At 45.9% G+C, this 27,768-nt stretch overlaps 1 protein-coding gene, 1 non-coding gene and 1 pseudogene across 2 annotated transcripts; 2 read left to right on the top strand and 1 right to left on the bottom strand.

Moving 5' to 3' along the window:
* The first annotated feature begins 9,874 nt into the window (after window positions 1-9,874).
* On the top strand, window positions 9,875-9,947 carry TRNAA-AGC (transfer RNA alanine (anticodon AGC)). Its single transcript has one exon. It is a non-coding gene; the product is annotated as a tRNA-Ala (tRNA).
* Window positions 9,948-15,108: 5,161 nt separating this feature from the next.
* Window positions 15,109-16,052, top strand: LOC147957736 (uncharacterized). Its single transcript, XM_087531845.1, has 3 exons — window positions 15,109-15,300; window positions 15,392-15,538; window positions 15,672-16,052. Exons 1-3 carry the CDS (start codon window positions 15,244-15,246, stop codon window positions 16,050-16,052), a joined length of 585 nt encoding a protein of 194 aa, XP_087387971.1. The 5' UTR covers window positions 15,109-15,243.
* A 2,637-nt stretch (window positions 16,053-18,689) lies between these two features.
* LOC147957735 (uncharacterized) lies at window positions 18,690-23,052 on the bottom strand (annotated as a pseudogene).
* Window positions 23,053-27,768: the final 4,716 nt, after the last annotated feature.

Raw genomic sequence — 27,768 nt, 5'->3', positions numbered from 1 at the left:
ATATTCTTGGACATAACCCCGCTGTTTGGGCTATTGTGTGTGTTGGTTTGCAAGGTGACTTCTTTGACGGGAAAGAACCAAACCGTGAAGCTACCGCGGAGGAGTTGAAGATGTTGCAATACAATGCTCAAGCTTGTGATATTCTCTTCAACGGATTGTGCCCCGAAGAATTCAACAAAATCAGCCGCCTTGAGAATGCAAAGGAAATTTGGGACACTTTGATTGATATGCACGAAGGTACCGACTCCATCAAGGAATCCAAGTTGGATGTGCTTCAAAGCCAACTTGACAAATTCAAGATAAAGGATGGTGAAGGTGTCACTGAAATGTACTCTAGGCTTGCTCTCATCACAAATGAGATTGCCGGCTTAGGAAGTGAAGAGATGACCGATAGATTCATCATCAAGAAGATCCTAAGAGCCTTGGATGGAAAATATGATACCGTGTGCACATTGATCCAAATGATGCCCAATTACAAAGATCTCAAGCCAACGGAGGTGATTGGAAGAATTGTTGCTCATGAGATGTCACTTAAGGATAAAGAGGAACTTCACAACAAATCAAGTGGTGCCTATAAAGCCTCATGTGAAGCCCCTACATCATCAAGTGAGAAACAAGACTTCAATGAAGAATTGAGCTTAATGGTGAAGAACTTCAACAAGTTCTACAAGAGTAGAAGCAAAGATAGAAGCTCCAAGTCAAGGTCCTACAATGACAAAAGATCTTCTAGTCAAGAGCGAAACTGTTACAATTGTGGAAGACCCGGACACTATTCCAATGAGTGTACGGATCCCTACAAGAGAAGAGAAGATTCTCCAAAAAGAAGAAGCAAAGGATCACCACCAAGAGAGAGAAGGAGTAGAGATGATCGTTATGAACGAAGATACTCACGGAGAAGCAAGGATTCGGAAAGGAAAGAAAAATCATCAAGGAGCTACACAAGACGAAGACATCAAGCTCATGTTGGTGAATGGGTATCCGGCTCCGACTCCGACAGCCACTCCGAGAGAAGTTATCACTCCGACTCCGAATATACTCAAGATGAAGGTGTTGCCGGTCTAGCACTTGTGTCAACCAACTCCTACGACATATTTGACTCACCAAATGAAGGAATTGGAAGATGCTTCATGGCCAACGGTCCTAAGGTAACACACCTCGAGTATGTTGATTTCAATAGTGATGAAGATGACTTGTTAGGTGATGATTTGCTTGGTGACAACTCTGGTGATGAATACTATGATGAAAGACCAATTAATCATGCTAATCAAGATAAAACGAATGACAATGATAAGGAGAAGATTGAGGCTCTAACTAAAGAACTAAAAACTCTTAAGTTGGCTCATGACACTATCTTCGAAGATCATCGAGAACTTTTAAGAGCTCATGAGAAACTACGCTTTGAAAAGCTCAATCTTGAGCAAGAGCATGAGTTCTTAAAGGCAATCAATGATGATCTCCGCAAGAAAAGTTCTTCTTACATTGCCAAGCGTTTACTCTTATCCACTTACATGCCTCAAGTCAAGTCTAACAAGAAAGATTCTTCCTCTAGTAGTAACAATGATCATGCTAAATCCAATATTGTTTCTTCTAGTAGTTCTCTTGATTCCACTAATGATTCTCTTAGCCAAGTTAAACTTGAGCAAGAAAATAGCTTATTGAAGGGAATTATAGAGAATGGAGTGTACAAAAGCCTTGCCGGGAGTAAGCAATTCGAGGAAATTGTGCGCAAGCAAGGAATGCACCGGAAGAATCAAGGTGTTGGTTTTGAATGAAAGTTCAATGCCAATGGAGTTGAATGGGAAGAAGATCAATACCCCAAGACAAAGTTTGTCCCTCAACAAGAGAAGTATACTTCTTTCAAGGGGACACAAGCTCAAGATGATCTTCCACCACAAGACTACGAGCAAAAAGGCAAGGACAAGCTTTAAGAGGAAATTGATGCATTTGAAGAAGCTCCTAAGACCTTAGTCAAGTGGATTCCCAAGACTACTTCAAGTTCCACTTCATCAAGTATGACTACAACTCCAAGGATTCCCATCAAGATGATGTGGATCCAAAAGAAGAAGAACTAGAGAGTTCTTGAGGGTGACTCCGCCAACGTACTTCACTCTTATCATTTTGGCAAGAACAAGTGCAATCAACTTCCACATCTTGCACTAGTTTAAGGAGTCACAAACCCTCTTGTTGGTAAGACAAGGGACAAGGTAACCTAAAAGTTTTCATGGACATCATCTTTTGTGTGCATCACTCTATGTCTATGGATATCCTTGTTTGTTCCTTGTGGGACTAACCCATGTAGGTATTGAAAGTGCAATTCACTCATATGGATAGCTCCAAGAGATCTACATCAACATTGAGCATCCACATCTTCAATATCTACATGAAGTCATCATCGACAAAACCCAAGGTTAGTTCATCCCTCTTAGGGGGGATATCACATCTAGGGGGAGCTTTACTCTAAGACTTGAGCTAAAGCAACTCTAAAGATGTGAACAGAACAATGCTTTATGTAAAAGTGGTAACCCCACTTGAGCTTAAACGATGAGTATGACCTATGATCAAGTGTTCTCACTTGACTCCTAAGTCAATATACTCATATATAGATAACCTAGTCATCGCAAATTGCTTGATAGATGCTAGAATTGGTTGTGCATGCCTTGCCACATATTTCATTTGCCATATTATTGTGTGAGCATGCTGGTTGCATATTTTACTCATTCGAGGACATCCACTTGTTGTTTTTGATTGATCGGCTTTATTTCTTTTTGCCAAGTGGATGGACAAGAATGCCTAAGAACCTCCTCTAGCTATCTATGCTTTTCTCGTCTCAAACTCTATTCATGCTGCATCACAAAATTTGATCAAGTCAGATTCGAACCACTCTGTGTGAGGAGCGCTCGGAGTCCCCGATTCGTCATAGACTTAAACTTCCAAAACCTCTTTATGATTCTCGGTCTGACCGATACTTCACTTTCGGTCCTACCGAGATCATTAAGTTGATCTAGGTTTTCGATCTCGGTGCAACCGATTTGAACCTTTCGGTCACACCAAGTTTCAGTAACTGCACGCAGTTATGAATCTCGGTGCCACCGAGTTGTTCCACTCGGTCACACCGACAGGGTCGGGCTATATATAGTCACGGGAAAAATTTGGAAATTTCTCCGAACCCCTTCGCCCGCGCGATAGCCTGCTCTGCCCTCAAGGTCTCCGGATCGTATTCTCGCCGCCAGTAGCCTCCAGTCGCTGGTCTCCGTCGCCGTCAACGGGAATTCTGCCCCGCCGTTGCCGCCGTAGCAAGTCCCCGCCGAACTAGGGTATGGACTTGATCTTTGTGCTATTCCTCCATCTGATTCCTAGCACATTGTGATCATATTGTTTCTAGCCACGTTTGATAAACTTCTATCCAGTCAAAACGCTCATAAATTAGGTTTGATTCGAAAATTCTAGGTTTAGGTTTCCGCCGAAACTATCTCGGACCCACCGAGTTGAAAAACTCGGTCCCACCGATTTGGCTTATGCCATTGCACAAGTAAAACTCGGTCTAACCGAGAATTACTTATCGGTGTGACCGATTTTTGAACTCAGTGAAACCCTAGCAGTCTCGGTGCCACCGAACTGTGACTCGATCCTACCGAATTCACTAGTTTAGGTTCCAAAACTGCTTCGGTATCACCGAGTTTGAAAATCGGTAGATCCGAGATGATTTCAGTGGGAAACTAAAAGTAAGTTTTTGGATCATTCTTTTTGCAAAAATCTCTGCATTTTGTGATGCTCATCCACTCTATCTCCTCTATAATCTATTCGCAGGGTCAGCAGTCAGTTTGCAGCATGTCAGACCAGAGTGACAGCCAAAACTTGTTAGAGCAGCAAGTACAGTTGAGTGAGGGCACTAGCCCCTCAAGTTCCTCAGATGATGGCAGCAGGAGCACACCCAGCAACCTGCCTAAAGCTGCCACTAGACAGAGGAAGAAGAGAACCTCAGATTCTGAAGATGAGGACTATGTGGCAGAGGAAGAGGCCACTTCCAAGAGAATTGAACCAGCTCAAGGCACTAAGCCAGGTCTGAAAATTAAAAGGCCAGCAGGTAGGCAGCCCATGTTAAAGGCTAGAGCCTCAATTGAGAAGCCCACTTCCCAAGAGCCAGCTGCAGTTGAGGGCAAGAAAAGGAAAGAGAGGGTGAAGAAGACTGTGGCTAGAGTGCTTGGCAAAGCTTCCATCATGGAAGAGGAAGAGGAAGAAGAGGCAGCTGCACCAGCGCCCAAGGCACCCAAGCTAATGGGAGATGCCATAAGGTCAGGGGAGCTGCATCCAAGCCCAAGGAAGCACCTAAGGCTGCATCTAAGCTAAGAGTTCACCAAAGAGAAACACAAGAAGCATCCCAGTCACTGAGAAGAACAAGGCCCCAGTGCCTGAGATTGTTGTTGAGGATGAGGAGGAAAATGTCCTAAGGAAGCTCAAGCCCAAGATCCCAGACCACAACGATGCTCGTCCTGTGGCTGAGGATATGAAGCTCAGGAGAGACTCAGGGCTCAGGAAATGGAGAGAAGCAGATCCATATGCTTCTAGGAGAAGGACTGCAGTGGACTACAGGTTTCATACCAAGGAGCAGCAGGATTTCTATGAGACAGTGCTACTTGACAAGAAGCCAATTGTATGTGACATGAGATGGGTCGACTGGACCTATATCAAGGAGAAGGAGGAACACTACCCAGGAGTATATGACAGCTTTCATGCTTGTGGAGTAGCTGACTTTGTTGGGCAGAAGCTCACAAAGTGGAACGAGGAACTGATCATGCAATTCTACTCCACGGCTCATTTTTATCCAGATGGGAGGATCACATGGATGTCAGAGGGTACAAGGTACCACTCTACTGTTGAGGAATGGGCGAAGCTGATCAATGCCCCAGAGGAGCAAGCAGATGACTTGGACATTTATGCCAAGAAAAAGATGGACCACAACTCCATGTCCAACATGTACAAGGAGATTCCGAATGAAGCACTTGACACGTTCAAGTTTGGCTCAGTGCATTATCTGCTATCAGGATTGCCTACGATCAACTGGATCCTTAGGCACACCCTTCTGCCCAAGTCTGGAGATCACAAGATGATCAGAGGTCACGCGATCAATTTGCTTCATGTTTTTGACGTGCCTCAAAAATTCAAAGTTATGAGCCTCATAGTGGAAACAATCAAAAGGACTGCGGCAGATCAGAAGAGGAGTTGTGGATATGCCCCTCAGATTCAGGAGCTCATCAACTCCAAGATGGGCACGAGCGTATATTTGTTGGATAAGGAACACCTGCCCATCCGTCCAGATTTTGAGAACAATGAAGTTGTGATGACAGAGAATGAGCCATCATCTGCCCAAGCATTTGCAAAGAAGGAGAAGGCGAAGAAGGAGAAAGCTGCCAGGATGCCTACTCAAGCGGAGGCATCTGATTACTTCCTGAAAACCAAACAAGAGCAGCTTGGTTACCTGATTGCGTCCACCCTGCGGATTGAGCAGAGTATAGCCACCCTGACTCAGAACCAGGCGAGTTTAGAGAGGATCATGGAATAGAGGTTCTATGACTTGGACATCAAGGTGACAGAGATACAGACTGCCGTGGAGCAGCTCCAGGAGGACATGAATGAGAGGAGAGGCAGGACCACGACTGATGCTTTTGCGAGGGTGCCACGAGGTCCGAGGTCGTCTGCACTGTCAGTTGCTGACACCAGAGCTACAACGTCTGCACCAGCCACAGCCTCAGTTCCACCAGCTCCAGCATCCACTTCAGCCTCGACTCCGACCACGTCTACCGAAGGCTTCGTCCTTGGAGTGCTCCGGACTCCACCACCACCTGAAGATCAAGCCTGAGCATCGATCTAGTGCTATGCATTTTCTAGGAACTTTTTGGTAACTTGTTGCCAAAGGGGGAGAAGATGTATAGATCATAGGCTTCGAGAGAGAGAGAGTGTTGCTTTTCTCTCTTGCTTTGTTTGGTGGTTTTTCGAACTTGTCCGCTTTTGAGTGCTTGATACTACGTCATTATTTGTGAGACATTGATGATCATGTGTTTGATCATAATCTACACTTAATGTTTGCTTAATGCTTGCTTAAATATTATCATTCTATCTATCGTTTGTGATCATTCACTATTCTTGGTGATGAGTGCATGTATTTCAATCTTATCATTTTTGAGCGCTCCACCAAGATGTATGTGACATGGAAGAGTAACCCATGACTCTAACTCCTTGTGCATTTGCAGTCCAAAGCAAATTTTAAATATGCACAAATTTAGGGGGAGCTCTTACTTATCACATACTTCTCAAAGCGACGATATATTTCATGCTTATTTTCATTTGTCGAAGCTTTGATCTATATGTTGTCATCAATTACCAAAAAGGGGGAGATTGAAAGTGCAACCATCCCTAGGTGGTTTTGGTAATTCATAACAACATATAGCTCATTGAGCTAATGCTATTCCAAGATGATTATTTCAGGAAAGCTCAATGATTGGCATGGCATGGATGTGAAAGTGGAACCCTCAAAATGCTAAGGACACAGGATTGGCTCAAGCTCAAAAGCTCAAGACTCTTCACTTTTATATTTTAGTGATCCAAGATCACATTGAGTCTTTTAGGAAAAGCCAATACTATTAAGGAGGGATGAGGTGTTGCTTAATGAGCCTCTTGCTTCATGTGCTTAGTGATATGCTCCAAAACCCTCAACTACTTTCCCATATCCACATATGACCTAAACCCTAAGCCAAACTCGGTCCTACCGATTTTTCCTATCCGGCGCCACCGAGTTTCACTTGTCATTAGCCACTGCCAAACCCTAGCAATTCGGTTCTACCGATAAGGATCTCGGTCTCACCGAGATGGGGTTGCAAACTCTCCGTTTCCCTTTCGTAACTTTTCGGTCTCACCGAAAGAGCGAATCGGTCCCACCGAGATTGCAATGTAAACTCAGTGTTTCCCCTTTGTAACTTTTCGGTCTCACCGAGTTCCACTCGGTCTCACCGAAAGAGCAAATCGGTCCCACCGAGTTTGCCTGACCAACTCTCTAGTTAGCTAATTACCAAATTCGGTCTCACCGAGTTTGTGTAATCGGTCTCACCGAGATTATGTTATGCCCAAACCCTAACCGAATCGGTCCTACCGAGTTGCATGTCAGTCCCACCGAAATTCCTAACGGTCACTAGGTTTACTATTTCGGTCAGACCGAGTTTTCTGATTCGGCCCCACCGAGATTGGTAAATTGTGTGTAACGGTTGGATTTTGTGTGGAGGCTATATATACCCCTCCACCTCTTTCTCATTTGGTGAGAGAGCCATCAGAACACACACATCATTCCAACTCATATGTTCTGAGAGAGAACCACCTACTCATGTGTTGAGACCAAGACATTCCATTCCTACCATATGAATCTTGATCTCTAGCCTTCCCAAGTTGCTTTCCACTCAAATCTTCTTTCCACCAAATCCAAATCCTATGAGAGAGAGTTGAGTGTTGGGGAGACTATCATTTGAAGCACAAGAGCAAGGAGTTCATTACCTACACACCATTTGTTACTTCTTGGAGAGTGGTGTCTCCTAGATTGGCTAGGTGTCACTTGGGAGCCTCCGACAAGATTGTGGAGTTGAACCAAGGAGTTTGTAAGGGCAAGGAGATCGCCGACTTCATGAAGATCTACCGCTAGTGAGGCAAATCCTTCGTGGGCGATGGCCATGGTGGGATAGACAAGGTTGCTTCTTCGTGGACCCTTTGTGGGTGGTTGCTTCTTCGTGGACCCTTCGTGGGTGGAGCCCTGTGTGGATTCGCGCAACCGTTGCCCTTGGGTGGAGCCCTGTGTGGACTCGCGCAACCGTTACCCTTCGTGGGTTGAAGTCTCCATCAACGTGGATGTAGGATAGCACCACCTATCCGAACCACGGGAAAAACATCCGTGTCTCCAATAGCGTTTGAATTCTCCAAACCCTCTCCTTTACATTCTTGCAAGTTGCATGCTTTACTTTCCGCTGCCTATATACTCTTTGCATGCTTGCTTGAATTATGTGATGATTGCTTGACTTGTCCTAAATTAGCCAAAATCTGCCAAGAACTAAAATTGGGAAAAGGTTAAGTTTTTATTTGGTCAAGTAGTCTAATCACCCCCCCTCTAGACATACTTTCGATCCTACACTCGTTCAATCTCGTTACCGGCAAGTCACTTTACTCGTACCATAATGCATGATCCCGTGACCAGACACTTGGTCACTTTGAGCTCATAATGATGATGCATTACCGAGTGGGCCCAGTGATACCTCTCCGTCATACGGAGTGACAAATCCCAGTCTTGATCCGTGTCAACCCAACAGACACTTTCGGAGATACCCGTAGTATACCTTTATAGTCACCCAGTTACGTTGTGACGTTTGGTATACCCAAAGCACTCCTACAGTATCCGGGAGTTACACGATCTCATGGTCTAAGGAAAAGATACTTGACATTGGAAAACTCTAGCAAACGAACTATACGATCTTGTGCTATGTTTAGGATTGGGTCTTGTCCATCACATCATTCTCCTAATGATGTGATCTCGTTATCAATGACATCCAATGTCCATAGTCAGGAAACCATGACTATTTGTTGATCAACGAGCTAGTCAACTAGAGGCTTACTAGGGACATGTTGGTGTCTATTTATTCACACATGTATTACGATTTCCGGATAACACAATTATAGCATGAATAAAAGACAATTATCATGAACAAGGAAATATACTAATAATGCTTTTATTATTGCCTCTAGGGCATATTTCCAACAGAGCAGGCCGGCGGGGCTCCTCTGCTTGGTTACCTGAGGCAAGGTGCTCCGGGGGCGAGCAGGAGGAGGCCAGATCGAGGGCGGTTCTGGCGTCGGGTCTCCATTCGTCTCCTAGCAGAGAAGAAACGAAGAAGGGAGAGAGATTAGAGTAGGGGAGGGAGAAGAAATCAGTGGAGGAAAGGCGTCGCGCGGGCCTGGCTGGGGTCACCGATGGAGCTCGCTCCAGCGGCTCTGCTCGCCGCGAAGGCTGCCGCCACTGCAGCCGTGCAGTGCGAGGCAGAGCCGGCCCGGAGCTGGTTCACCCGACGCTCGTGCTGGGGTCCGACGTGGTGTAAAGCGAGCAGGCTGCCGGAGCTCCTCTGCTTTCGTCCCATGCACAAGAGGTGTTTGTTGAAATGCCAAAGAGAGAGAGAGAGAGAGAGAGAGGAGGACAGGAAGAAGAAGGTTGATGATGACGTGTGCGTCCCATCTATCATAACGGTTAACTTAACGGTCAAAATAAACAGAGTTGACTTTTCCGCCACGTTATCCCTGACTTGTGGGCCCATCCTGTTAGAAAGGCGTTTAGAAGAGGCGAATCGGGCACTTTTGCGACATGGTAGTTTTTAGTCAAAGATTGGTCAAAAAATGGTAGTTTTCGGCACAAATTTGTAAAGTGGTAGTTTCTGGGCATGTTTCCATGAATTGTGGTAGTTTTTGGTTAAATACTCATTTTACTCTGGAGCGGACTCTGGTGGCGGATTGCCGGCGGTGCCGCGACGGTGTTCTGTTCTCGGTGGCGTCTCTGGACTAGACGATCTGAGGGCAGAGCAAAGGGTCGAGTGAGGAAAAGGACGAATAAGAAGGCACCCAAAAACAACCTAACCTGGCACCGGAGACAATCACCACGCCATGACTGAAATCTTGGTTGAAAGAAAGCTTCCCGGGGAAGGAGGACTTGGGAGCGAAAACGAGGGGTAGGGTGGAGTTTTCTTGGCGGCGGCGGAGGAGGATGGGCGGTGCGATACAGCCTTGCCCATGATGTCTGCTGGCGATGTAGCCACCGCCATGGTAAGTAAACTTGTTAATTACCATTTGCCACCAAGGGGATGTAGCTCAGATGGTAGAGCGCTCGCTTAGCATGCGAGAGGTATGGGGATCGATACCCCACTTCTCCATCTTGTGTATTTTGTTTTCTTTTGCAAATCTCTATAAAAGAAAAAGAGAAAAATTCACTGTAGGTCAGAAAACTTGTGCCGGCTGACACTTAAGTACCACTACTTCAAAATACCCGAAATACAGTCCATCTACTTGCGCAGGGGGTTCACTTTGGTCCGTATATACAATTGGAGCTACGTATTTGCTGACTTGGCCGAGTCAGCCGTTGCCAGCTGTGCTTTGACCGCCACTTGTGCAGCACCTGTCGAGGGGGCGTTAATACTAGATGGCTGGAGGGTTTTTTTGCAAATGCGCGCACCTGGTCGGACCACACCGGGTCGCTCCTGTCTCCTCCCTCCCGCAACCCACCTGGTTGTTGGGGAACGTAGTAATTTCAAAATTTTCCTACGCACACGCAAGATCATGGTGATGCATAGCAACGAGGGGAGAGTGTGATCTACGTACCCTTGTAGACCGACAGCGGAAGCGTTATATCAACGCGGTTGATGTAGTCGTACGTCTTCATGATCCGACCGATCCATGCACCGAAACTACAGCACCTCCGAGTTTCAGCACACGTTCAGCTCGATGACGATCCCCGGACTCCGATCCAGCAAAGTGTCGGGGAAGAGTTCCTCAGCACGACGGCGTGGTGACGATCTTGATGTTCAACTGTCGCAGGGCTTCGCCTAAGCACCACTACAGTATTATCGAGGATTATGGTGGAAGGGGGCACCGCACACGGCTAAGAAAACGATCACGTGGATCAACTTGTGTGTCTAGGGGTGCTCCCTGCCTCCGTATATAAAGGAGCCAAGGGGGGGTGCGGCCGACCCTAGTAGGAGGCGCGCAGGAGGAGTCCTACTCCTACCGGGAGTAGGACTCCCCTCCCTTTCCTTGTCCAAGTAGGAGAGGGGGAAGGAAGGGAGAGAGGAGAGGAAGGAAAGGGGGGGCGCCGCCCCTCCCTCCTTGTCCAATTAGGACTAGGGGGAGAGGGGGCGCGCGGCCTGCCCTGGCAGCCCCTCCTCTTCTCCACTTTAGGCCCATGAGGCCCATTAACCCCCCGGGGGGTTCCGGTAACCCCCCGGTACTCCGGTTTTATCCGAAACTTCCCCGGAACACTTCCGGTGTCCGAATATAGCCGTCCAATATATCAATCTTTATGTCTCAACCATTTCGAGACTCCTCGTTATGTCCGCGATCATATCCGGGACTCCGAACCAACTTCGGTACATCAAAACTTATAAACTCATAATATAACTGTCATCGAAACCTTAAGCGTGCGGACCCTACAGGTTCGAGAACAATGTAGACATGACCGAGACATGTCTCCAGTCAATAACCAATAGTGGAACCTGGATGCTCATATTGGCTCCCACATATTCTACAAAGATCTTTATCGGCCAGACCGCATACACTACGGGAAACATCTAATTTGCCGTCAGGGGGCGGCTTTGTCGTCAGCTTTTCGTCGGGCAGACGGCAAAGAAAGGGTTTGCCGTCATCAGCAGATGGCAAAGAAACACAGACGAAAAAATAGACTTTGCTGTCTGCGTAAAAAAACACAGACGGCAAAGAGCTCACTTTGTCGTCTGCAAACAAAATCACAGACGGCAAAATACTTTGCCGTCTTCCTTTTTTTCTAAAGACGGCAAAATGAGCACTTTGCCGTCTGTAAAAGAAAACGAAGACAGCAAAGTATTTTGCCGACTATGAAAAAAAACCGAAGACGGCAAAGAGAAAGCACAACACGCGGATCAACTACGCGGATTGATGACATGGCAGCGATCCAACACCGCCCGCTGCTCCTGTGCACGATCCTCACCACCCATTTACCCCACCTGCCTTCACAACCACCCAACACCCCATCTGCCACGCACGGACCCAGTCCACACCCACCCACGATGCACGCGCCCCCAGGGCAGCACCCACGCGCCCCATGTACTGTCTCCCTTATCCCCAACCCCACCGCACGTCTCTCTCTCCCTCTCGTTTCTCTCCACTCGATCCAAATCGATCTCCCCCGGTCATGGCCTTGCCCCCAACCTCCCCCGTCGCCACCTCTCCCGTAGCCAACGTAGGCCCGCCGGCGGCCGCGGCCACCTCCCCCGTCGCCACCGTAGGCCTCGCCGGCGGCCGCGGCCACCTCCCCCGTCGCCACCGTAGGCCCCGCCAGCGCCCGCCAGCGCCTTGCTAGCCGCCATGTCGCCGGCCGGCCCCGGCCACGCTGGCCATCATCTCGCCCGCCGGCCCCGGCCTGGTCACCCATGGCGGCCTCCGCGCCCCGGCGCTCATCGCCCTCGGCAGTCTCCGCGCCCCATCGCCCCCGGCGGCCCCTAACCCGTCACCCCCGCAGGCCTCCACCGGCCTCCACCCCGGGCACCGGCCCCGGCCTCGAGGTCGCGTGCTCTGCCTCGCGAGCTCCACCGCGACAGCAGCCGGGGACTCCGCCTCGCGAGCACTGCCCATCCCCGACCTCCCATGCATGCCTCGCGAGCGCGGCTGGGATGGAGCCGCGCGGCTGAGCGGGTCCAGACGGCGGCGCGACGAACAGGACCGGGAGGCAGCACGACGAGCAGGACCAGGAGGCAGAGTGGCGCGGCGGGCGTCTGGCTGGAAGTTTGGGCGAGCAGGCCACTGCAGCGAAGAAGGACCTGATCGCTTTTCCATTTTATGTTTTAGGGTCCTCTGTGTAAATTTGAAGGACTATTCTGTAACTTTAGTTCTCTGGCGGTCCTGCTTACATTTTGTACTCACTAATGTTGAATGAAAGGCACTAGGTACGGACAGGCCAGAAATATTAGATATGGCACTGCACTTGCATGCGTTGACCGCATCGTTCGGGGGAGCAACGCCGTTGTGTTTTTTTTAATTTGACCCATTCTTTGCCGTCTGTGATACACGAGGCTGAAGGCAAAGACTCGAATAGCTGACGGCAAAGATGTAGTCTAGCTGATGGCAAAACTGCTTTTCTTTGCCGTATGTGATCTATAAGGCAGACGACGAAGAAGTTTCGGCTGACGGCAAATTCTTTGCCGTTTGTCAGATAAAAAGCTGACGGCAAAGTATTCTTTGCTGACTTATCTTTGCGTCTGACTTTGCCGTCTGCTTTCTAACGGCAAAATCTTTGCCGTCTGGATTTAGGGCTTTGCCGTCTGTGATCCACAGACGGCAAATTTCCTGTTTCCTGTAGTGATAACATATGTTGTTCCCTTTGTCATCGGTATGTTACTTGCCCGAGATTCGATCGTCGGTATATCAATACCTAGTTCAATCTCGTTACCGGCAAGTCTCTTTACTCGTTCCGTAATACATCATCTCGCAACTAACTCATTTAGTTGCATTGCTTGCAAGGCTTAGGTGATGTGCATTACCGAGAGGGCCCAGAGATACCTCTCCGACAATCGGAGTGACAAATCCTAATCTCAAAATACGTCAACCCAACATGTACCTTTGGAGACACCTGTAGAGCTCCCTTATAATCACCCAGTTACGTTGTGACGTTTGGTAGCACACAAAGTGTTCCTCTGGTAAACGGGAGTTGCATAATCTCATAGTCATAGGAACATGTATAAGTCATGAAGAAAGCAATAGCAACATACTAAATGATCGAGTGCTAAGCTAACAGAATGGGTCGAGTCAATCACATCATTCTCCTAATGATGTGATCCCGTTAATCAAATAACAACTCTTTGTCTATGGTTAGGAAACATAACCATCTTTGATTAACGAGCTAGTCAAGTAGAGGCATACTAGTGACACTCTGTTTGTCTATGTATTCACACATGTATTATGTTTCCGGTTAATACAATTCTAGCATGAATAATAAACATTTATCATGAAATAAGGAAATAAATAATAATTTTATTATTGCCTCTAGGGCATATTTCCTTCACTGGTCGCCCTGCCTTATCCTCTCGCTCTCCGCTTCCTCTCCTCCGAACCCTAGCCAACTCCCGTCCGCGCCGCCGCCGTCGCCTTCCGCCGCCGCAGCCATTGCCGACGCCCTCCTCCACCTCCTCTGTCTCCTCCTTCATGTCGTCTTCCAGCTCCATGCGCTCAGCGCTGCGTGGCCGCTCTGTTGCTGTACCACTGATCGGGTGCCCGGATTGCGGCGAGCAGGTGAGGTTCTACCGGTCTAGCCCCGATGAGCACGATGGATGGATCTTCTACAAGTGCGTGAACCACCATGTAAGTGCCAGTTCAGTAGATTCATGTCGTGTCAGCTCACTTTAGTAATGAAGCAGAGCAGCTGGTTAACTAATGCAGTAGTTTAGAGCAATGCAGTAGTTGAATCATTAAATCTGTAATTTTCTGGAGTTGGTTAACTAATTTTTCCACTGATTAATCAGGTCACTTGTGATTTCTGGCACTGGGAGCTTGAGTATGTGCAGCATCTGGTTGAAACAAGGCGTCTGGTTGGTGATGCTGTTGTAGATGCAATTGGTGCTGTTGAGGACAAGAGGGAAGAGCTTGAGAGGCAGAGGACTGAATCAATGGCAGGCAGAGGCACGGCTGGAAGGGTCATGGCTGGGAGAGGCAGGGCTGGAAGAGATAATTATGGCAGCTCCAGTGAGAATAAGTATGCTACCAAGCAGCAAATTGCTATGCTTTTAGGGTTAGGCAGAGAGATTTTGATGCTGCTGAAGCTGATGATTGGTTTTGTTATAGTGCTTTGTGTGATGTGTTTCACCTTAATTATGAAGAAGTGAAGTGTTGTTAATTCAGTAGGTGCAGGTGTGTAAAATGAGCATACTAAAATGGTTCCTTTTGTTTGCTTAGTAATGCTTAGTTGTAATGGTTGTTGTAATGGATAATATGTCAGTAATGTGAAGCCTGCTTGACCTAGTTGCTTTGAAATGCTAGACCTAATTGCTTTGAAAAAACTGACAGATGTATTTCATGTCAGAAGTGTAGTTAAACTAATTCTGACAGAATGTTTGCAGTTCACTGAATTTTTATAGTTAACTGAATTTAGTTTGCAAAGTTAACCTCATTGTACTTAACCTCATTGCTTTCAAATTAATTGCTGTACTGAACTAACTTTGCAAACTAATTGTTGTACTAAATGAAGTAAGTGAATCTCAGCACAACTGAACTCAAAAGCAAGCATGTACTTGCACCTGCTGCAAACACCCACCCAGCAACTTGCACTCTACATGTAGCTTTGGTCCACCAGTCGACCACCACCACCACCACCACCAGATCCCCTTCTTCCTCATCTTTCATCTTCAATTTCGTGCACCACCAGATCCCTTCTCTCCTCTGTCCAATAGCACCAATAGATCCCCTTCTCATCTTCAGCTAGCAGCAACCATGGTGTCCTGGGATGATCTTCCCACTTCTTCTGAAGATGACTCAGTGACCAGCAAGGTTAGTGTGCTCCTCAATCTCACACAAATCCAGTCTAGGGTTTCTCAGCTAGGGTTTCTCAATTGATTCCAAATGTCTCTCTTTTGTTTAGCCACCTGCCACAATATCCTGTGAGGAATGGAGTGGCTTGGCTGCAGATCTGCCTAGCTTTAGATGTGGGCATGGATCTTTGTGTGAGAAGAATGTGGCATTTGAATCTGTTGATACTGGCAGAAGGTTTCTAGCTTGTGCACAAAAGGTTAGTAATTTTTTTGCATTTGGCACTGTTAAACATTTTTCTCTTTGTAGTATGTCTTAAGTTCCATCGTCAGGCACAGTACTGAATACTGGCAGTTAACTGAATCTCTTTTTTGTATGTTCTAAATTGTTAGGAAGTACCCAAATGCAGATATGTTGAGTGGGTTGACCCTGAGTGGCCTGATGCTCTGAAGATGAGCCTAGCTACTATATGGACCATGTATGAAGAGGAGAAAAAACAGAGGCTCAGACAGAATGTTATGAGTGCTGAAGAAAATTTGAAGGTTCTTGAAGAGAAGAAGAAGATGGAGAATGAGTTGAGGCATTTCAAGCTTGATTTTGCTAAGATGGTGGCTGAGAAGGAGCAGGCAATGAGCCAACTAGGCAGCACACAACTTACTCTGACTGATCTAAAGGAAGAACTTGAGAAGAAGAAGATTGCAGATAAGTCAGTAACCAACATTCATCAGGTATTCAGGGTTAAAGCAGAGAAAGAGAGGGACCAAGCAGTGTAAGAGAGGGATGACTTGAAGCATGAGAAAAGGAAGCTTGAGTACATGATTGGTGACCTATTCAAACAAACAGAGGCCACCAAGGAGAAGATAAGGAAGCTAAAGGGCATGCTGAATGAATTTGATTGAATCTGTGTCATTGTAAAAAAAAACCACTTTGTATCTTTCCTCCTGGATTTGTGTCAACTAAATTGTGTTAAGATAAGATATTGAAGTTGAAGTGGGTTAAGATAAGAAACTGAAGTTGGTTCAGATAAGAAAATGAAGTTAACTGTCTCTGTCTTATATGACTGAATTTGCCTGAATTTATATGCCTGCAGTTGCTGTTTTATATGACTGAATTTGTCTGAATTTATATGTCTGTAGTAGCTGTTTTATATGACTGAATTTGTATGCCTGTACCAAATTTTTCTTAAAGAAAAAAAATTACACAAAAAGAGTTTTGCCTAGGTCTCGAACCTAGGACCTGTGGTATTGAACATTGGTGGCAATGCCAGTGTGGTAAGTAGTAGTGCTTTGATCAAGGGCAGGTACTAACGTAGCTATTTAGCAGTTGCTAGTGGCCCAATGGCTCACGCCTCTTCCGTTTCCTTGTCTCCTCTTTAAGCCCACCCACCCACCGCTCCACTCTCCACTCTCCACTCAGTCCACCGCGTCGCCTCGGTTACCCCGCACCAAACCCCCACGCAAGAAAACCCTCGCCGCCGACCACCACACTGCTGCCGCGGACATGGAGAACTGCCCTACCTGGAAGAGGGTCATCGATGACCTCGCATGCGACGACAAGGCCATGCGCGTGGACCTGACGGAGATCGGGAAGTGGTTCCCCAGTTGTTCGACGCTGCGTCACCATGCGCGTGGCCTCTTGAAGGTCATGACCGACGATGAGCTGGACCGTGCCTGCCCCGACCACGACGGTATCCACTATGCACTCGTCCTTCGCTTCGCGATGCAGGAGACGCGCTCCGATGACCCGGGGCAATGAGCCCGGTGGTGGATGTACCGGTCCGCCACTGCGCCGCGGCAGCCGGATCCGGTGCGCGTCCGCCACAACGTCGACCTGGCCGTCCCTGCACCTGTCAACACTGCCTACTAGGACCACTACCAGCCCGACTACCTCGGGCGCGACGATATCTCCGAGTACATCTCATCCGACTCAGAGTACGACTCCGGCTCCGACGACGACTCTGGCTACGCCGCCGACTCGTCCTAGTCGGCTGGCTGGGAGGAGCCGGAGGTGATTGTGCTCTCTGACGACAAGCCGGAGGTAAATGTGGCGGCGCCCATCGTCCCCGAGCCGGAGGTCCACATGGTGGCGCCGGTCGCCAGGGAGGGTGACAAGCACCGCCCCATTGACATCGAGCTGCTTCCCAATGTTCCTGACATCGTCAAGCAGGAGGTGGAGGTGGTCTTGGCCCTGCAAGCACAGGACGTCGCAGCACAGCCAGAGAGGAAGAAGAAGAGGAAGGTGGCAGCTGACATGGAGGTTCGCCGCTCGGAGCGCCTCCAGAAGTTGAAGAACTGAAGATGATGCAGTTGCAGTAGAAGGCATGAAGAAGATGCAGTTGCAGTAGTTAGGTATGCTGAAATATACAGATTTTCAGCATATAAGTTATAAAATATTAGTTTGTTAGGTGTGCTTGTATATTAAGCACATAAGTTATTTGTAATTTCTGTCTGTTGAACTCTGTTGAACTGGTTGTTGATGCTATATAAGTGTTGAACTGGATGTGATGCTATATATGTGCTGAACTGTGCTGATGCAAAAGTGGCAGTAATCCAAAAGTGTTTTGTTGGTATGTAATGGTGTTGATGCAGTCTTGTTGCTATATAAGGCAACAATCCAAAATTCTCTTGTTGCTATATAAGGCAATAATTCCAAAAGAAGTAGCTGCTAAGGTTTTGAATCTTAACTGAATTTTTGTCTGAATCTTTGTCTTAACTGAATTCTATCTTAACTGAATTATGTCTTAACTGAATTATGTCTTAACTAAATACAGACAACTATTAAGATTCAGTTAACTATAATCAAATCAGTTAGCTTTTCAAACTAAATTCAGACAACTGTAAAAAATCTGTTAGCTTTTCAAACTAAATTCAGATATCTTTGCAAACTACATTTGGTCAACTGTAAAAATTCTGATAATTTGAATTCAGTGAACTGTAAAAATTCAGTTAAGTAAGTTGGAGGGGAGTGGAAATATAATAAGTAGGTTGTCAAGTAACACTTGAGCAAAGCACCGTTCCTATCACACTGGCATTACACCCTGTTTATCACACCACAGGTCCTGGGTTCGACACCCAGGCCAACCTTTTTTGTATTAATTTTGAAATTTTATGCAGTTAATTATCTATACTCCAACCGTGAATAAATTAATGAACTCCAACTAAATAATAAAGCCAGTGAACTCCAACAGTTTTCATTTGGGATTTCTTTTCATTTTGAACTCCAACAGTTTTCATTTTGAATGGAAGTATGAAGCCACTAAATCTTCACATTTCCAACAGTTCAAAGAGTCTCATTGTAGTTTTTGCCAAAATATTACAAGTGCAAAAGCACTGGATCATCCCAACTCCAACAGTTTCAAAGAGTCTCATTTAAGTTTTTTGCCAAAAAATTACAAGTGCAAAAGCACTGAATCATCTAAACTCATCAAACATGTTCACTCTCTTAGGCTTCTTGGGCACATGTCCACTTGGTCCTGCCTGCTTCCTCTGCTCAGCTCTTAATCTCTTAGCCTCTTCTTGTTGTATCTTCTTTGCTTCTTGATCTTCTTTTGTCTTCAGTGCTGCCATAGCTCTCTTTGCTTCTTGATCTTCTTTTCTCTTCAGTGTTGCCTCTGCTTTAGCTGCCATTGCTTCAAGGGCTCTGGCCTCCTTCTCTTCTTGCAATGCAGCTTTTCTTGCTGCTGCAGATTCCAAAGCTTTCTTCTCTTGTGCTGCTCTTCTTCTTCTTCTTTGTGAAGACTCTACTTTCCTCCTTGCAATTTCTTGCCTTTTTGCTTCTGCCTCCTCTGCTTTCTTCTCTGCCATCTCATTCATGGCCTCAAGTGCTGCATCTCTCCTGGCTGCCATCTGTCTTTCTTTGTCTCTCTTCATCTTCAGCAACTTCATGGTCAGGTTGCCTTCATTTGTAGTTGTTGTTGTTTGTGCTACAGTGTGAGAACTAGCTGCATTTGAGATGAATGAGGAATCTGGCAAAATGATTTCAGGTTCTTCTCTAGGAATAGGTCTGGATTGTTGCATCCTATGAAGCATTGTAAATCCAAAGTCCTGCACCTGTACAAAACAAACATCACATGAAAACATCAGTACAACAAAAATGACTGGACAAAAGAGGTCAAAATTAAGGGACAAAAGTGGAGAATTTGCCTGAAAAACAACTGGTGCATCTGCTCCATCATCTTGTGTGACAATGACCTCATCATCTTGTGTGACAATGACCTCCTCATGTGTATCATGGCCATCAACATGGGCCTCCTCATGTGTAACTTGGCCATCAACATGGACCTCCTCCTGTGTAAGTTGGCCATCCTCTTGTGTTACCTGAACCTCCTCCTGTGTACCTTGGCCATCATCTTGTTGTGCCAAAACAATTTCATCATCTGACACATCATCAGGAATGGCCCTTGGACCCCTTCTTGTTGTTCTCTCTGCTAGATTTGGCAAAATGCCAGCCTTTTTGAGATTACATCCTTTGATGTTGTGGCCTGTTTCATGGCAGTATGAACATGTTATTGTGATTCCATGTCTGCTCATCACCTTGGTTCCATCTTTCTTTTCAATCTCATAAGGCTGCTTTCTCCTACTTTTGTTTGAAGGCCTCCCTACTTTTTTTCAAAGACAGGTGGCTTGATTTCACAGCCATTCATCTTCTGCCACTCACTCCTATCTCTACAAGGCTTAATAATGGGTTTGTATGCTAGCTTGAATGCTTCTATACTGTAACCGGAGTGCACCAAACTCTCGGGATTAATCCTCTCATGTCCGGAGCATGCAATTGCATGGTGACATGGAACTCCACTAAGATCCCACCTTTTGCATGTACAGCTTTCTTCCTTCAGGTCAACAATGTATGTCCTGTTCCTGTTGTCAACCTGAAAGATGCCATCACCAGCCCCTGAAACCATGCATGTAGCTGACAGCTCTATATTCTTCTCAATTCTTTTCCTAATTTTTGGGCATATTGAGCCAGGCCAGGTCTCTGCCTCTTTTCTTTTGTTGTAGAACCTGACCATGAGCTGTGTTTTGATCTTGTCAATCATTGATCTGAGATGCATCTCCCTAGCCTCAAGAATATATTTGTTGAAAACCTCACAGTTGTTGTTCAGAAGGATATCACACTTAACCAATTCTCTTTGGAAGCCCCTAACCCAAGTGTTGGGTGGTAGCTGCTCAAGCCACTTGTATGCTTCTAGGCTTATGACCTTCATTTCCTCCATGCTTGCAGCCCACAGTTTTGGTGTTGTGCTCCTTGCACACTTCCATAGCTGGTTTTTAAGAACATCTCCTTTGTGTGTTTGCTGAAAATTCTGCCATATATGCCTAACACAGTGTCTGTGCTCTGCATCAGGAAAGTGCTGCCTCACTCCCTTGATCAGGCCCTTTTGCTTGTCTGACATTATAGTCCATGGGTCTATGTTTACAATTCCCAAGTCACTCTTCAGATTTGACAGAAACCATTTCCATGTGTCAGTGTTCTCTACCTCAACAACTGCAAAAGCTAGAGGGTAAATGCAATCATTAGGATCCATGCCAACAGCACACAACATAACACCTCCATACTTTGTCTTCAGGTGGCATCCATCCAAACAAATGACAGGCCTACAAGCTTGCATGAAACCCCTTTTGCAGGCATCCAGAGAGAAATAACAACTTGCAAATATGCCATTACTGACACCCACATAGAAAGAACTCCCTGGGTTTGATCTTCTGAATTCTTGTGCATAATCCCACATGCTGTTGTACTGCTCCAACTCATCTCCTTCAATAACTTTCTTCACTAACCTCTTAGCCCTTCTAAGCTTGCTTCTTGTTGCTGTCATGTTCCAATCTTTCTGAACCACCCTTGCAAAAAAATTCATGTTCATGTTTTCATCTGCTCTGAAAGAATCAAGATATTTTCCAGCCATAAAAGGAGCAGTGAATGACTTAACACACCATTTCTTTATGCATGTATGCTTTGGGTTGTATTTCTTGATCATGAAGCAGTTGATTCTCCCATCAAATGATGCAGACAAGGTCCAAGGGCACCCATCTTCACAAATGGCATTCAGTCTTTTCCTATCATTTCTAGGGCACCTAATGTCAACTCTCTCCTGACAGCTGTACTCTTTGATAGCTTTCCTAAGGAACTCAACAGATCCAAAGGTCTGGCCAACTTGAAACTGTGGTTTAGTCAGGTCTTCCTCTCTAAAACTTTTGAAATTCAGCTTCACCTTATCTTCATCAGAGGATGGCAGACAAATATCTACATCTTCAGTAGGATCATCAACTTCTTCTTGGACTGCTGGTCCTTTGCCCTTCTCACAATCAACATGTTTGTCAAACAAGTCATCATCATCCTGCAGATCAATGTCTGAATCAACAATTTGTGGAATATAATCTTCATCTGAATCCTGCACTACTGTGTCTGCTGCATCCATGTTCAAAAACCTACAGGATTTCCTTGCCCTAAACCCAAACTGAGATGAAAGGTAAGTAGTTCCAGGCTGGGGTGGACTTGGTATGAAATCATCTTCTTCTGACTCTGCTCCACTTTCTGACTCTGCTTCATCTTGCTCATGCTCTTGATCAGAATCATGCTCTTGATCATGCTGAGCTAGCTCATGTTCCACTAGAGTGAGCTGATCCTGCTCCTCTTGCAACTGCCGTGTCTGCTCTGCTTGTTGCTGGTGGGCATTCTCCTTTGGCCTAATGCCACTGAACCTGACAATTTGTGGATCCTCATCATCAGAGTGGACTTGAACAACAAAAATATATGATCTCATGCTCTCATCATGATCAAGAAATATCTGTTGGAAGTGGTTGCCATTTAGAACACAATCCTTCATGTTTTCTGTCATAGTGTTGTCCCCTATCTTGATCTCTCTTAATCCATTCTTATACACTGTCAATCCAGGAACACACCAATAAGCCCTGATCCTGTCCTCAAACTCATATCCAATTTCCTCCACTAGAGTGTCAACAACATTAGGTGTCCAATTATCTATGTCACAGTAATCATACCAAATGGAGTGACCTTTGTGATAACCCCTATGCTTGCCAGCACACAGAAAGTAGCCACCATGTATGACCTCAACAGAGAAGTGGTTGCTTAAGTGACCTGCAAAACAATCAAGTTGAAAAAGTTCAGACATTTCAGACTATAGAGAGATTCAGACATTTCAGACTACAGTTCAAAGATTCAGACTTTTTTACTTTTTCAGAAAGAAAAACAGAGATTCATGGCTCCAATTAACAAATGTATGATCTTACAGGTCGAAAAGCAACCATCTTTGGTCAATCTGAGACAATGTAATTGCAAATTACAATAATTTTTGGTCCAATTAACACTCTGACACTAAGAGCAAACTTTACTGCTTAAACCCTAGACCCCTGGACCGATGAAAAATTGGGGGGGAGAAAGAACCATAACCACTCCAGATCTCTGCAAACATGGCCAAACCCTAGCTCCTACTGCAAACCCCCATGAAGCAGCCCTATTTTTGGCCTGTCAGAAAGATCTTCACAAACTGTTAAAACCCTACCACCCCACACCCAATCCGTCAGAGAGTAGAACAAACGGCCAAACCCTAGCTCCTACGCGCAATTGATGTGGCCAAGAACTCTTTACGGGAGCTAAATTGCACAGATCGAGCAAAGGAGCTGCTGGCGACGGCGACGTACCGTACAGGGGCGGCAAGGTATCATCACGGCGACGCGAAGGAGCAAGAGGCACGTCGCGCAGGCCCCTCCCGAACGGCGCGGACGGAGGCGGCTCAGCGTCCGACGACGTGCTCATGGAGCTGTCGTCGACGCCAACGACGTCCGACCTCGGCAGCGACGATGAGCAGAGAGGGTGCGAGAGCAGAGAGGTTGCGGGAGGGAGGAGAAAGGAGCGACCCGGTGCGGTCCGACCAGGTGCGGGCCGTTTAATGACCAGGTGGGGTGCGGTCCGACCAGGTGCGCGCATTTGCAAAAAAAACCTCCAGCCATCTAGTATTAACGCCCCCCCCCCCCCGACAGGTGCTGCAGAAGTGGTAGTCAAAGCACAGCTGGCAACGGCTGACTCGGCCAAGTCAGCAAATACGTAGCTCCAATCGTATATACGGACCAAAGTGAACCACCTGCGCAAGTAAATGGACTGTATTTCGGGTATTTTGAAGTAGTGATACTTAAGTGTCAGCCAGCTCAAGTTTGGTGACCTATGATGAATTTTTCTCAAAGTAAAACTATCTTGATTCTTGACTTCACTTTTGCAAGCTCCAAATCTCCCAAACATGCACACAATCCCTCTAGACACAAAAGGAAAATAAGAAACAGCAAAACCGAAACGGTGCAATCTACTACTCATTTTGCTCTGTATGTAGTCCATAATGAATCTCTAAAAAGACTTATATTTAGGAATGGAGGTATGTGGATCGATACCCCACTTCTCCATCTTGTGTATTTTGTTTTCTTTTGCAAATCTCTGTAAAAGAAAAACTATCTTGATTCTTGACTTCACTTTTGCAAGCTCCAAATCTCCCAAACATGCACACAATCCCTCTAGACACAAAAGGAAAATAAGAAACAGCAAAACCGAAACGGTGCAATTTACTACTCATTTTGCTCCGTATGTAGTCCATAATGAATCTCTAAAAAGACTTATATTTAGGAATGGAGGGAGTATATCACTAAGCTCTCTAGGGGTAAAAGGCCTCACAATCAATTGAGGTGTCCAACTAAAATTGGGTCACCCGATTTTGACCAAGTCAACAATTTCTTAAAGCTCTCATTCAATTCTTTTATATACTATATACACTATGCTTCCTAATTTGTAAGTCCTCATAATTAATTGAGGTCTTCAGATTAGAACTTGGCCACCTGATTTTAACTGGGTCAATAATTTCTCAAGGAGATCTATCATTTAATTATTTTAATTCACCATATTCCCTAATTTTGAAGCTCTTTATTTGATTGAGATATTCGATTTTGAATTTGATTGAGGTATTTTCTACTAATTCAGCCCACGCAGCGCTGCGGTATGCGGATGTCGATGCGGAGTAGAGAGATACCATAGCCAGGACCCCTTCAGGTCGCCTTCCTGTCCACCTCTTCAGAAGCGTCGCCGCCTCGGACACGATGACATTAGAAACCCAGTTCCTTTTGTTGAGATATGGGTTCATGAAAACCCAGCAGTTCTTTTCTTTCTGCTAGCTAAACTTGCTTTTCTCAACTGACAGTAGGGCACCTATTTGCTCTGGCATCGCCGTTCTAAAATCCTGAAACTGTTCGAAAAATGGTGCAGTGACATATGTTAATCTGTAGTGAGTTGACAATGGCCAGTACTTCAACGTTGCTAGCAGCATTTTTTTTCTTAGATGAAGCGCAGATGTAGTGGTCCTTGCAATGAGTTGAACACTTGAATTTTGTTGTTCTACTTAGAGTTTTAGTTCATCAGCAGAGACTGAATTTTGTGTTTTGACAGAGATCGAATTCTGAACATTTTGTGTTTCAACTATGAGTTTTGTGTTTCTCGTTTTTATATTCTTATCTAAACTTGTTGCAGCACCTGTTACGCATGAAAACCCAAACCAGTCCAAGAGTTTCTGCTAATTCAGCCCACGCGGCGCTGCGATATGCTGATGTCGACGCAGAGTAGAGAGACACCGCCCTACTCCCTAGAAGTCGCCTTCCTGTCCACCTCTTCAGAAGTGTCACCGCCTCGGACACAATGACATTAGAACCCAGTTCCTTTCGTTGAGATATGGATTCAGAAAAACTCAGCATGCAGTCTTGTGTTTCTGCTTAGCTAGGCTTGGTTTCTTCTTCTCACAGTATATGAAACTATTAGCTTTGCCATCACGATTCTGAAATCCTGAAACTGTTTGACCATGACACTCTCCATTAATCTGTAAAAATGCGTTGACAATGGCCACTACTTGAACGTTGCTAGCTGCATCTCTGTTAGATGGTGTCGGTACAGATGTGGTGGTTCTTGCATTGAGTGGGAACTTGAGTTCTGTTGTTCTGCTTAAAGTTTCAGTCTGTCAGAAGCGAATAAATATATTTTTTAGACCAGCAGAAAATGAATGTTGTGTTTGACGGATATCGAATTCTGAACATGGCGATGCTAATGTGCCCGGACACGACTTGCTGCATTTTTCTGGGATATTTTTTGAACAAAATTCAGGCTGTATCCCACAATGTTGTAAGAATACTAGTTTCTGCACATTACATTGTTCTTCTGCACATTCACACAACGATATTTTGCTTCTCTTGTTACATTTGACAGACATTGAAAACGTTGCAGGGTCAGTAAAATGTATGTTTTCGGATTTCTTTTTGTGTGGAAGGGAGGCAAACCCCGGCGTCTGAAATGTATATTTCGCTTACAAGACGAATTCAACTATTATTGCATCGAAAATAAGAGAAGAGTAAGAAAGTTAGAATTGCTCATTGTCACGATTTCATCCAAATTGAACAGTCTTCAGTGAAAATGGGTGTCCATTTGTAGTTTTGCACCTGCTTTGGTTAACATTATTTTTGTATATGGACCTTGCATTGCAACTGCGCCATGTACTGCAGTTTCTTCAGAAGGATTTGGAAAGTAGAACAAAAGAGGATGCAGCTCAGGTGGTAGAGCGCTCGCTTAAGCGAACATCTTCAGCTACGCTTCAACTGACTGATGTAATCAGTAGTGAATTCTAAATTTCTTAAGAGACATAATTTTGCAGCAAAGGGAATCATGGAAATTCCTTGGATTAGCATAACTAGTTGTTCATTCGCATGGCTTAGCTTGCAATACAACTTTTTATATGGTATGAAAATCTAAAATAGTTTTGTTGTGATATGGTTTGCCTCCTATAAAATATAGAAAAAAGTCCATTTTACTACCCTGAAAAAAGTTGGTGGTTCACATAACCCCCTGATCTTTATTTCTGTTCCCTTCACCCCCTAAACAATCCCATACCGGACAAAATCGGTCCCTATGGTGGTTTGACTCAAATGGCTGCTGATGTGGCAGTGGTCAACGGTGGTTTTGACCATAGGTGGGCCCCCCTCATCAGGCTGGGCTGAGATAGAGGAGCTCCAGCCTCCCCTTGCGCCCGACCCCGCCGCCTCCGGCCGACGCCGGCGACCGCCGGAGTTCCAAGCCGCCGCGCCGAGCGCCCTGCTTCTCCTTCCTCCCTTCTCTTTCCTCTTCCTTCCCTCTTTTCTAACCCCAAATCTCCCGCATATCCCTTGTTCGTCGCCTGAAGCTCATGGTCGCCGTCGCCGCGTCGATCCCGCGGCCGCCGGCCTCCCCTCGTCACGCCAAGACGTCCAGTACTCCGCCATCGTCGTCTCATTCACCCTCGCCGAAGGGCTCGGGCTAGGAAGCCACGTACGCTCGCCATCGCCATCGTCTTCGTCCACGACCGCCGCATCTTGTCATCGATTTCGTTGTGTCCATCGACACCCGCGCTCGCTAACCTCGTCCACTAGCTCCGCGGTGAGCTACTCTGCCGATTCCCCCTTCGATCTGTGCCCGTGTGCGCCGCAGCTGCAGCTACCCCCGTGCGCGCCGCAGCTGCAGCTACCCCCGTGCGCTCGCTCGCTGCTGCTTTGCTTGTGGCTGTTGCTTGTGCCGTTGTTGCCTTGCTTGCTGCTGCTGCCGGGGTACGCGCTGCATCGCGGGGGTCAATCCGGTGGTCGTAGCTCCGCCGGGGGTGGCCTTTACCGCCGAGACGAGCACCCGAGCTCCTCTCTGTCCCGCGGGCGAGCGACAGAGGAAGGAGACAGACCTGTCAAGCGGACCCCGCCTCCTCTAGGCCCCACCTGTCAATCTCAGCCACACTTGCCAAGGGAGGCCCACCCGCAGGTCAAAACCACTGTTGACCAATGCCACATCAGCAGCAAGTGGAGACAAAACCACCCAGGGGGTTCTTTCATCCGGTATGGGTTTGTTTAGGGGGTGAAAGGAACAGAAAAACAGATGAGGGGGTATTGTGAACCACAAACTTTATTCCGGGTAGTAAAATGGACTTTTTTCTAAAATATAAGAACTAAAAACACATTAAAGCACTAAAAGTACAACTACACACATATTTATTACTTGCAAACATTAACGATATGGAAAAGTCACATGCATATGCAATATAAACATTACATAATTTTTCAAATAATTATTAATAATACAATATTGGTTATGTACAAATATTTATTTCTCTTAATCTATGGAATTGTGATCATACTATTATTGGTTATTCTCCAAATGTAAATTCCATTTATATTGAAATTTAATATATAAATATTTTGATGTTGATTATTTTGCTCAAAATTCTAATGTAAACTCTCGGATACAAATCTCTATTCTCATGGGAGAATTATCTTGTTTCATATTTGTTTTTTGAAACGTATCGGTATGTATTTTAGTTATTTTTTGAAGTAATGAAACTAATTAAGTTCACATTTGTTCTTTTTAGAGTATTAGAATTGTGAAAGCTAAAATGTCGTAGCTTGAAGTCATGTGTCTTACACATTAACTTTTGTC

The sequence above is a fragment of the Triticum urartu genome, chromosome 7A (genome assembly GCF_056163025.1).
Source record: "Triticum urartu cultivar PI428250 chromosome 7A, HENAU_Tu73, whole genome shotgun sequence".
NCBI classification, from domain to species: Eukaryota; Viridiplantae; Streptophyta; class Magnoliopsida; order Poales; family Poaceae; genus Triticum; species Triticum urartu.
The sequence above is the reverse complement of the archived record's forward strand: the minus strand, read 5'-3'. Positions and strand labels throughout refer to the sequence as shown.

Bases quoted from the DNA above. Each gene is read 5' to 3' on its own strand.
- LOC147957736 (XM_087531845.1), top strand. From the start codon at position 15,244: ATGGTGTCCTGGGATGATCTTCCCACTTCTTCTGAAGATGACTCAGTG. The intron at 15,301-15,391 runs GTTAGTGTGCTC...TCTTTTGTTTAG, and splicing joins ATGACTCAGTGACCAGCAAG to CCACCTGCCACAATATCCTG. The intron at 15,539-15,671 runs GTTAGTAATTTT...CTAAATTGTTAG, and splicing joins TTCTAGCTTGTGCACAAAAG to GAAGTACCCAAATGCAGATA.